This window comes from Vigna angularis, chromosome 5 (genome assembly GCF_016808095.1).
Source record: "Vigna angularis cultivar LongXiaoDou No.4 chromosome 5, ASM1680809v1, whole genome shotgun sequence".
NCBI classification, from domain to species: Eukaryota; Viridiplantae; Streptophyta; class Magnoliopsida; order Fabales; family Fabaceae; genus Vigna; species Vigna angularis.
Window position 1 is genome coordinate 35,885,470 of NC_068974.1, and position 12,721 is coordinate 35,898,190.

The window sequence follows — 12,721 nt, forward strand, 5'->3', positions numbered from 1 at the left end:
ATATATATGTATGTATATATATATATATATATATATATATATATATATATATATATATATATATATATATATATATATATATATATATATATATATGTATGTATATATGTATGTATATTTTCTGCAGATAATTTGATTTCAGAATATACTATAATCTAATGGATTTACTTGTAAAAGGAGTGTGAGTTTGTTTGTTTGCCTGCAATGTTATAAAGTTGTATATGAAATATAACATGATTAAAGTTATATTGTTCTGATTAAATTGTGATTGTTTTTTCATATTGCAATGTTTGTTGTTTGATTCTGGCTCTGTCTTGCACATGTCTATCAATCAATGATGGTGAGTCTTCAAGATAAAAGAGCCAAAAGTGCTACTGCTTACTTAACAACCTGCTACTTAATATGTTGATTCCAAGAATATTGTGAAACCTGCATTAGGCTCGTGAGCTGGTGTTAGCAGCTATAACGGTACCATTTTAGAGTATACATTCTTCCCCATTCTAGATAACTTTCAAGAATTAGCATCGTACATGAGTTTCTAGGATTGGCCCTTCTACAACATCTACTCATGAAAATAGAAAGTATTTTGACAACAGTATCAAAAAATCTAGCTATGACTGGTCATGCTCATGACCATGATAGTCAAACTTCAAAGGGCTGCTGCATATGGTTCTGTTTGGAGCTTTGTGACTGTTAACACAACCTCACCATCCCCCCATGGCCTTCCGTCACACCCAATTCTTCTTATTTAGTTTTCTAAACCATAAAATCCTCATTGTTTCATCATGTTCTGTGAATTGTATGAATGAATTCCCCCTTTTTCTTTCTTCTTTCTCTTTCTGAGCACTGCAAAAAGCCTCAACGATGGAGCCCAACTTTCTCAGCGATGACCTGTTTGATGAATCGGAGAGCATATCATACCTCTCAGAATCACTTGGTTTTGCTAGAATGGATCCTTCACCAGAAGACAACGACTTCTCAGAAACCGTCAAGTTCATAAGCCAGATCCTCATGGAAGAGAACGTTCAGCAACAGAATCCATTCTATGATTCACTCACCTTGCAGGTTACCGAGAAGTCCTTCTATGATACTCTAGTGGGTAACCTTTCCCCTAATCAACACGCCCTTGTTCTCAGCCCCCAAGCTGAAACCACCACCACCAACAACAACAACAGCAGCTTTTTAGATGAATATTTCCCTTCTCCGGATTCTGCTTCTGCTTCTGCTTGTGCTCTTCAGTTTAACCCCCACACCCTTTCTCAGCCACCTTCATTTACTGTTAGTCATGGATTCTCAGATTTGGATTCTTCTATCGTCAAACTCCTGGCACAGAATATGTTCAACGATGCTGATTCTGTTTCCCAGTTCAGGAGAGGATTAGAGGAAGCTACCAAGTTTCTTCCTTTTGGCCCTGAGCTTGTTACTGGTCTCCATTCAAACGGTGAGGAACAGATCAATAGTTTTGGAGTTAATTTCAAGAGCAGAAAGAATCACGAGCGTCAAGAGAGAGATACCACAGAAGAAGAAGAAGGGAGAAGTAGTAAGCAATCGACACTTAGCCTTGTTGATGAGAGTGACATTTCAGATGCTATAGATCGGGTGTTTCTGAGTGTGGAAAACGTGGGTAGTGAACACAATTCCTTGCAGAGTGGAGCAGTGAAAGGTGAGGAGCGAGATGGAGGGAAGGACCGATCAAAGAAAAAAGGGAGGAAGAAGGAAACTGTGGATTTGAGGAATCTTCTACAGATGTGTGCACAATCTGTGTATGCCAATGACATTAGAGCTGCCACCGAATTACTAAAGCAGATTCGGCAACACTCTTCTCCCTTTGGAGATGCATCGCAGAGGGTAGCTCACTACTTCGCCAATGGTCTTCATGCACGCTTGGTTGGGGCTGGTTCTGGCGGTCATGAACAATTTTCTTTTCTGAACTCTCAGAGGATTACTGCTGCAGAGTACCTGAAGGCATATCAAGTGTTTCTATCTTCCACCCCTTTCAAAAAGTTTACATATTTCTTTGCGAACACAATGATTATGGAAGCTGCTGCAAAATCAGAAACCGTCCATATCATTGATTTTGGCATCCTGTATGGTTTCCAGTGGCCAATTCTTATAAAGTTTTTATCAAACAGAGAGGGTGGTCCTCCCAAGCTGAGGATCACAGGGATAGAGTTTCCCCAACCAGGCTTTCGTCCCTCGGAAAGGATTGAGGAGACGGGTCACCGTCTTGCTAACTATTGTAAGCGTTACAATGTTCCCTTTGAATACCATGCCATAGCATCAAGGAACTGGGAAACTATTCAGGTGGAAGCCCTTAAAATTGAGAGCAATGAGATAGTTGCTGTCAACTGTCACATGAGGTTTGAACATTTACTGGATGAGAGCACTGTTGAAGTTAACAGTCCTAGAAATGCAGTCCTGCATTTGATCAGGAAGATAAATCCGGATATCTTTACTCAGATCATTATTAATGGATCATATAGTTCCCCTTTCTTTACCACACGGTTTAAGGAGGCACTGTTCCATTTTTCTGCTGTTTATGATCTGTTTGACACTGTCATACCTCGTGAAAATGATTGGAGAATGACGATTGAGAGTGAGCTTTTGGGTCGGGAGGCTGTGAATGTTATAGCGTGTGAAGGTTCTGACAGGGTTCACAGACCTGAGACATACAAACAATGGCAAGTTAGGAATACAAGGGCTGGTTTCAAGCAGCTCCCATTGAAGGAGGAATTGATGGCCAAATTTAGGACTAAGTTAAAGGATTATCACAGAGATTTTGTCTTCGATGAAGATAACAATTGGATGATTCAAGGTTGGAAAGGCCGCATTTTTAATGCTTCCACTTGTTGGGTGCCCACATAATTTCTGGACTTGGTGTAGAACTCATGCTAATATGATTCTAATGTTGAAGCTTTGATTTATAATCCTGCTAACAAATCATGGTTATTTGAGATATTTAAGCAGGAATGGTTCAATGTTGAAGCTTATTTTGCTCGTTGAATAAAAAGTTGCTGTGATGAAGATTGCACCAAGCTTTGCACAAGTTACTTGGTAAATTCATGTTACCAATTTATTGGTAAATCCAATGAACTTTTAAATTTAACTCAATTTTATATATACAGATTGTAATTAAGGTAAGTTTTGAACCAATTTTCTTGTTTACACACAAGACAATTCTGACCATCCAATGAACTTTTAATAATTGTATTGCTAGCATAGTACAACAGTACATAATCCAAAATAGCTGCTACTACTACTTTGCTATATATAGTAATGCAAACTCAGCTTCTTTTTCCCTTTTCAAGCCATCGTATCCTATTCTTTCCACACATCTCATTCTTCATAGATACTCCACTCATTCATCCAAGTGAAAGCCAAAAAGTGGGTTATTCTGAATTTTTATTATATAAAATACTGTGTATATCTTGTTAAGTCATCCACATAATGAGTTAATATCAGTAGATAGTCCCATGTAAAACAAAAATGTGCATATATATATATATATGCATTAAAGAAATTAGTTAGATAACTATGAAAACAACGAAAGTTCATCATAAGTTATGCTGCGATTAATGAAAATTATGGTAAAATTAATCTTGCTTTATATTTTTTATTAAAGTTCATTTTAATCTTTCACTAATATTAAATACTTTTGGTAGCATTTTCATAATAATAACCGTGTTTAACATCGTTTACAAAAATTAGACTCGGTGTAACGGGTTGAACCTTTTTATTAAATATAATGTAACATATGAATGGAATCTAATAGAATCTAAGTGGAATCTATCTTGACTACAGTTAAAACAAGGCCGGCCAGACAAATATGTTTCTTTTTGAAATAATTATTGATTTTAGTCTTCTAATTTTTTTAAGTTGGTTCAGTTTGTTTTTTTTTATTTATTTTGATTCAATTTGATTTTTTATAATTTAATTTAGTCTTTTGTGTTATGTTTGAGTAAACATTTAGACAATGATTTGTTATTGTTGAACATAAATCAGATAGAAATGTTAAATTTGAAATGTAATTGGATTGAAAAAAAATATAATTTGCATACAATGTCCTTTTAGGTGAAAAAATATAATTCTTCCTAGTTCTCAAGGTTGTCTTCCACCTTTGCGTGATGTTTCTACATGCTAAATGCTAAGTTGTGGATTATTCTTTTTCATCTTACTCATATAATTGGTGAAAGATGCAAAATCATAGTTTTTTCTTTCATAAAAGTCGTTCTAAGGGGTTGGGTGAAACACATACTTGCAACTTGGAGAGCTTGTTGTGTTGAGAACTCTTAGAACTGTTGTGAGAGACAATTTTGAAGTTGTCCTAATTATAAGGTTAAACCCATGGAGTTTTTTAATGGTTAGTTTTTATTGGGTATGCATCTAACTACAAAATAATGTTTTTCATCTTATTGTTATGAATAACAGAGTGAAAGTGAAGCTTTTATTGAATGTAATTATTATAAATGGTTCGTAAAATATGGTGACAATCCACCTCAACATCCATGCTATCCCTATCCCCATAGCCACTATGATAATCCACCTGACCCTCCACCTATTACAAACAAGTGCACTTCTTCATTTTTTCTTACAATATTGACCATGTGCATTACACTCTTGTTATCGCACAAGAGTTGTAACTTTTTCTCCAACATAGAGTTAGTGCCAAATTTATACCATAATTCTTTCTCAAAAGAACAACTCATCTTTTTAAGTTTTTCCAATGTCTCATAATAACTTCATCAATATAGATCGCAAATTCATCTACTTATTTTCCTATTACTATATTTGAAGGTCTCATTGTCTAAGTCCATCATGGTGGACCACAACTTAAAAAAATCATCAGATCAACCTATATAATATCACTACCACTTACCTTGTTAGATAGCAATTTCCACAAAAATAACACAAATTACATATATATCCAAAACAAAATACTATAACATAATCTCTTTTAAAGGAAATCATAACTCACCCATTGCATAAATCGAGAAAGTAAGTATGGACACAATACAAATTCGGATTCAAATTCAAATGAATCCATTGACAAATCAAATAAAATACAACCCCAATTTATTTTCTCACGCATTTAATCAATATTAGACCCCTAAAACAAAACCCAAAAACATATACTTGGAAATTTAGAAACGAATTAACAATTAAAGCTCACATTCAACAAATACAATAGATTATTCTCCAATGAACGAATGTGAATGCAATAGTTTTTTCTCAAGTGAACGAATTAACACTCAAATGACCCATTACGATATCTTATTCTTTTTCAGCAACAGACAAATTCTTAATTGTTACCCCAAATTTACGTGTCGACTTTCAATCTAACTAAAGTCCTATTTTATTCATGTTCAACCTAAATTAACAATCGACTTTCAATCTAACTAAAGTCCTATTTTATTCATGTTGAACCTAAATTAACAATTTTTACCAAAAATTCACATCCAAAGTCACCTTTCATCTAAGTCTCACCTAGCTCACTTGATCATTATCAATTTTAAGCGAAATCAATATTAAAAACTAAATTAAGCTTTAAAAAAGTAGGAAAAAAAACAAATTGAATCACTTAAAAAATCCAGAGAATCAAATAATAATTATATATATATATATATATATATATATATATATATATATATATATATATATATATATATATATATTACTATGCTATGTTCCCCATGTTTCTGTCTAACACGTGGCCCTCCTTTTCCTCTGCCCAAGCTATTTATTCTTCAATAAGAACTACAATCAAGGAGGTTAAACAATCATACGTTATATTTGTTTGTGTCTACAGAATATAAACGGATATGCGACAATTTTATGAAAAATGAAATTAGTTTTACGTAAAAAAAAAAAATCTATAACAAATAGAGTGGATTTGCGAAAAAAAAGAAGAAGCTAACGTGTAATCTATAAAAAAATTAACATAATAGATTATAAATCTAAATATTAATAAAATATTTACAATTATAATCGGTTTACCAAAATTATAGTCAGTCATGATTTATTAATATTTATATTTTTAAACTTTATATAATAGGATAAACTAAATTATAGTTATAAATTTTAATAACTATATTATTAATATATTTTAATAATATTAAAATATTAAATTAAATTAAAGAATTTAATTATACAATTTTATCAATTTAAATAATTTTTTTATTTATCACAGTCTCAAAATTTTTTATTTTTCTTCTTATTTTTAACCTTTTTGTCTTTTATCTAGACAATCTCATTTTTTTATTTCTTTTTATCTTTAAATTTATTCTTTTTCACTTCTTCAAGTTCATTCTCTAGTCTAAACAAAGATTTACTTTTTCAAATGTCAAACTGTGTTCGCATTTTAAATCACAAACAACACAAATTATTTATCAATTTTAGACATAACACCACTCTTAAAAACTTAGGGTAATTTCATAAATTTTATATTAGTTAAAAATGAATAAAATAAAACATTATATTAATAAAATTTATTAAATATATTTTTAATTTTCAATTTTAATATAAAATTAAAATTTATCTTTATATTAAATTTTATATAATTTAGTTCTTAAATTTGTAAAACAAATATATATAATCAATCTAATCCAAAAACATTAAACATTTTATTTTATATTCACTTTTAAGTTATTTATACTATTTTATATGTTGTATCTCACGTATCAATTGACATGTTATATCTCAAATATCAATTTAAAAGGTAATTTTGATACATAAAAAATATTAATATTATTGAATTAATATGACTACATTTAATAAATTTGAATTTTGCATTTAAATTTAAAAATTTTGCATTTAATAAATTTTAATTTTGAATGAAAGATGATTTCATCTTATTTTATATAAGATTATTCATATTCTTGAATTGAATTAAACTTTTAAATTGGAAATAGTGGCCTAATCATCTAGAACTAAAATTTATTTAAGAGTGAGTGATGTGAACTCTTTAATGACTTCACTTAAAATTCAAACATGGAATCGTTTGAAGTCCAAAGTGACTACAGGAGCACTCACCATTGTCTCCCCCTTTCTCCTGTGCTGACGGCTAACACCATTTTCTCTATTTCTTCTCTTTCTCTCACTAAAATTCACTCAAATATCATCATAATATATAAACAGATCTCGTTTTGATAATTTCACAACATCTTTTTACAATATTTTAATATCATTTATATATATAATTCATTCAAAATTATTCCAAAATTAATAATAATAATAATATAATGATAAAATATTATTAAAAAATATTATTAAATTATCACGACAACATTTTTTAATTTTTGTAGAGATTGAGTTTATCTGTACCTGGAATTACTACAATTAATAGGTATCACTTGGGAAACAGCAGATCTGCCATCTGATTAATTTCTCGTTTACCTCACCATTTTGATTTGATTTAATCGGTCACCGAATATTCCATTGTGAAACACAACACAAGACAGATTCACTGAGGCAGATTATGTATCAGAGAGTGTAGATACGTGAACTTGGAGAAGAAAGAAAAGAAAAGAAAAAGTGAGGAGAGTAGATATTTATATATAAACATGAATTAGGGTTTAAGGGGGATGTATCTGGGTAAATCTAATAATATCAAAGTCCCTTTAAAACTTAGAATGTTGTCGAAAGTGGAAGAAGTAATTGCTAAGAAAAAAATATTTGAAAGGTAGAAAAGAGATGCAATAATATTTCTGGCATGATATATTATTGACAGCAGTTGAGATTTATGATGTTGACGCTAAGTCAAATGTGTCTGGACACGATCATATCCATGGAATAGGAATATTTTATCAATAACTTGTATTTAATTAACTAGTACACGCTTTAGTCAATAACTTGTTGGTCAAGGATACCTTTCATCATGTGAGTTTCTCATTTGACTAACGAACCTTCTTTCATTGCTTCCTTCTTTTCAGATAATAATTCAATTTAGGTTAATTATCAATAACTCTCACTAAAAACTAACACTTAACTTATCATAAATCTATTAAATTTTAGTTGGTTTATATTTCTATTGCTAGGATGAAATCAAATATTTTTTATTAAGTTACATGCATACCTATTGAAAAAAATAATTATGGTAAAAGTTTGTAAATAATGTGATTTATTTGATACATTAAAAATAAATATTTCGTAAATAAAATTTGGAAGTAGAAATAAGTGATCTTGGAAGAAAAAAACAAATGAAAGTAAAATTGTTTGGATTAAGAGAAAGATAGTCAATAATGAAAAAAAAAGTAAAAAATTGTAAAAGTTTGTAAATAATATGATTGGTTTGATAAATTAAAAAAAATTTCATAAATAAAAGTTGAAAGTAGGATTAATTTGTAAATAAGATGAATTAAAAGGTATAAATGAGTGAATATATGGAAAAAATTTAATGAAAGTGAAATTATTTGAATTAAGAGAAAGATAATAAAAAATGAAAAGAAAAAAAAGAAGAGAAATTGTAAATTGTATATAATATAATTGGTTTGATAAGTTTAAAAAAATCATAAATAAAATCTATTAATAAATTAAAGTCAAAATCAGATTTAAAATAAAATATAAAATTCTTATCAAATTTTAATAAGAATTTTATTAAAGTTTTTGTTTACCATTTTTACTTAATCACTTCAGGACATATTTCTATACATCACCCACCAAGACTATGCAGCCATCAAATTAAGATATCTATCCAAAACCAAACCTTACATGCATACCATAATATATATAAAATAAAATTTATAGTGTGTTTTTAAACTTGTATTTTATGATTAGTTATTTATAATTTAAAATTGATAATTTATTCCCACGATAATTACAAGAAAGTAGTGGTGACAAAATGTGTCTGACCCACACCTTAAAAACACGTACACCTTCCTAGAAACTTCAGAACCTTAAAAGAAAAGAGCAAAGGTTTGTTCTTGTAAATTAGTATTATATATATATATTAATAGAGAGAGATGTTCCCATTCAGGACCCTTCCTCTGCTTTACTTTTCCTCACTCTTTACTTCCATTGTCTTGGTTCGGTAACTCCTCACAAAACTAGGTTCCTCTTTCTCTCTCTCTCTCTCTCTCTCTCTCTCTCTCTCTCTCTCTCATTCATTCATATCTTCATTCTTCCGTGTTTTAATCTATATTTCCAAAAATATAGGACTAGAGTCACTGTTGCTTTCGTTAGATCTCTGAATATTTCTTCAATATTGTTGTTTGCTTGATCTGTTATTGTTCTGTCTTTGGGGTGGTAGAAGATTCTGCTTAGTCAAAGATTCTTGTCTGCTATAGCAAAGCACCTCAGGAACTAGATCTCTGTGGAAAGTACAGTTTTTTTTGTTCGAATTCTATTCTGGCTAACAGCATGCTCTCCATGGATTCCCTTTTGGACAATTTTCCTGGTTCGGTAAATGGGTTCATATCTGAAAACGATTCTGTCTCGTTGTTTACGAATCAGAACAGGGTAAGTGAGTTCAAGTTGGATGATTCATCTGTCTCGGTGTTTACGAATCCGAACGGGGGAAGGGAATTCAAGTTGGATGATTCGCGTTCCCCGTCAGAGTCTGCCTCTGATGATGCTCCCTCTTCTGGGACAAGCTCTGACGGAGAACACACAGAGAGTACTAAACTCTGCAATCCCATGCTCAGGTTTATAAGTGATATCCTCATGGATGAAGAGGATGATTTGGAGCGCAAGCCCTGCATGTTGCAGGATTGTTTGAGACTCCAGGCTGCTGAAAAATCATTCTATGATGCTTTGGTTCATAGTTACCCATCATCACCTCGTCAATTTAACGATAACCCTGACCCAGATGATAATTTTGGTGGAACCACTAGTTCTGAGAGTTACGGCAGTTATACCACTGACCATTCATGCGAGTCTGATAAGTTTAACGGTGCTGGTGATTTTGAGTCTTATTTGCTACAAAGATCGTTGCATAATTCTCCGGAACACGCTTATGTTACTCCTGATCTGATTAGAGAGGCACAAGCTGGGTTCCAATTTTCAAATGGAGCTTGGAATTTGATTCAGTCGCAGAACAAGGCGGGCGTAATTGAAGAGAGTGTGACGAGGACAGGCAAAGGATCAAGGGAGAAGAGGAGCCATCTCATGAAAGATGATGTCTCACATGAAGAAGAGGAGAGAAGCAATAAGCTTTCAGCTGTCTACTCTGATGATTCGGAGTCATGTAGCATGTTCGATGAAGTGCTGCTTTGCAATGATGGCAAGAGTCCAGCCTTTTGTAAATCTGACCGTGAACCTTCATCATTACAGCTTGCTGATTCAGGAGGATCTAATGGGAAGAAAACACGTTCGAAGAAAGGTTCCAACAAGGGAAAAAATGCAAGAACAACGGTGGATTTATGGACTTTGCTAACTCAATGCGCACAAGCTGTGGCTAGCTTTGACCCAAGGACTGCAAATGAAATCCTCAAGCAGATTAGGCAGCACTCTTCACCTTTAGGCGATGGACTTCAGCGCTTGGCTCACTACTTTGCCGATGGCCTTGAGACAAGGTTAGCTGCTGGGACACCAAAGTTCATGCTGTTTCAGTCAGCATCTGCTGCAGATATGTTAAAAGCTTACAGAGTGTATGTCACATCATCACCATTTCACTGGATGTCATTTTTCATGGCTAACCGTACTATTCTGAAGTTTACACAAAGTGAAAGCAGTATTCACATTATTGACTTTGGGATTAGCTATGGTTTCCAGTGGCCTTGCCTCATCCAACGGCTTTCACAGAGACCAGGCGGTCCTCCAAAGATTCGTATAACAGGAATTGATTTTCCTCAGTCAGGGTTTAGGCCAGCTGAAAGGGTAGAGGAGACGGGGCGACGCTTAGAGAAGTACTGCAAGAGATTTGGAGTCCCTTTTGAGTACAATTGCCTTGCTCAGAAATGGGAAACCATAAGACTTGAGGACCTCAAACTTGATAGGAGTGAAGTAACTGTGGTTAACTGTATGTACAGATTGAAGAACCTGTCGGATGAAACTGTGACTGTAGACTGTCCTAGAGATGCGGTGCTGAGGTTGATCAGGAGGATCAATCCGACCATCTTCATGCATGGGGTTGGCAATGGCACCTACAATGCACCATTCTTCTTGACAAGGTTCAGGGAAGCACTCTTCCACTTCTCAGCATTGTTTGATATGTTTGAAGCTAATGTGCCTCGGGAAGATCCATCTAGACTTATGTTTGAGAAAGGGTTGTTTGGAAGGGACGCAATCAATGTCATAGCATGTGAGGGGGCAGAGAGGGTTGAAAGGCCAGAGACCTACAAGCAATGGCATGTTAGAAACCAGAGAGCAAGGTTCAAGCAACTTTCATTGAACAGAGACCTCGTGAACAAAGTAAAGGAAATGGTGAAGAAGGAATATCATAAAGATTTTACAGTAGATGAGGATGGCAAGTGGGTTTTGCAAGGATGGAAAGGACGTATTCTTTTTGCTCTTTCTTGTTGGGTTCCTGCTTGAGAAATGACCAACTCATAACCCATTTATGGATTCCTGCTTGAGGAATGACCACCTAATAACTCATTCATTGCCATGAAAAATTCTTAGATGTAAGAGCATAACTTTTGAGTGTATTTATACTTAAATAAAAATGTATCATGATCATGTTTTATTTCAGTTTGATTAGTGTAAATACATTATCACCTGTGCTCTTATGAACAAGTATAGAATACACCATAATCTCTTAAATCCCCTATTGGAGAAGGATATATGCATCTTCATTATTATACATCATAATCTCTTAAATCCCCTATTTGAGAATGAAATATACATCTTCATTAATACAATAGTCTCATTTATAAGTGTAGAAAGCAGCATATAAAATAGAAAAGTTGGCGATTATTTTTATCTTCACTGTTGTACTCAAAATCAACGAAATTTTTTCATCATCAGATAGGAAGCCCAACGTATCTGTCTATATATATTATCAATCGGTATATAAGATTAAGTCACATTAGCAGAATTTCTGCGATATTGGTCATTAGTTGGATATGATTCTCCACCTGTGTGGACATAAGAGAATTTCAGACGTGAAATATTCATCTGTTAACTGACAAAGACATACCTATTTTCACCTTCCCTCAATTTCAACAAAACACGCCTTTTAATTCCATGAGGCTGGCAAATGGATAGAGTTTTCTACAATGGAAAAAAAAAAACTATTTTCTTTGTGGTCCTTTATTCATTCATTGATTGCGGTTTGCCACAACAGTTCTATTGCATGTGTTGCTTTACTCAGTCATAATTATCCTCGCCCTCCACACTGTCCTTCCTCAATTTGATGGCCCTCACCAATGAACAGTACCATTTTCAATTCAATGATTTTTTTTCTCTCTTTTCACAGAGATCATAGTATCTTTGCCTGAAGCAATTTAATTCTCATTCATATATTATTGTGTGTTTCAATTAATTAATCTTTTAAAAATATTTATTTTAAATCTTAATAGAAATTATCTTTTAAAAAAATCATATTCAGAAAAAAAAAAAAACTCTTTTTCAATCATTTTAAAGTTTCACTAAAATAACGATGATACACAATACACAGAAAGACTATTTTAAAGTTTCCCTAAAACTTTTATTTTTATGAATATCTAGCACAATGAAGATGAATGTGCCTTTCTTTTGGAGCTAACATACAGAAACACTATCAATCATATGCCCTGGGTTGATCAAAACCAATGTGCATTAAGCTTCTGGTACTTTTCTTAACAGT

The 12,721-nt window shown here is 32.7% G+C and overlaps 2 protein-coding genes across 2 annotated transcripts; both read left to right on the top strand.

Annotated features, from left to right (window-relative positions):
* The first annotated feature begins 261 nt into the window (after positions 1–261).
* On the top strand, positions 262–3,214 carry LOC108319597 (scarecrow-like protein 34). The gene has a single exon (XM_017550784.2). It carries the CDS (start codon positions 865–867, stop codon positions 2,863–2,865), a length of 2,001 nt encoding a protein of 666 aa, XP_017406273.1. The 5' UTR covers positions 262–864; the 3' UTR covers positions 2,866–3,214.
* A 5,747-nt stretch (positions 3,215–8,961) lies between these two features.
* On the top strand, positions 8,962–11,625 carry LOC108319639 (scarecrow-like protein 30). The gene has a single exon (XM_017550836.2). It carries the CDS (start codon positions 9,355–9,357, stop codon positions 11,467–11,469), a length of 2,115 nt encoding a protein of 704 aa, XP_017406325.1. The 5' UTR covers positions 8,962–9,354; the 3' UTR covers positions 11,470–11,625.
* Positions 11,626–12,721: the final 1,096 nt, after the last annotated feature.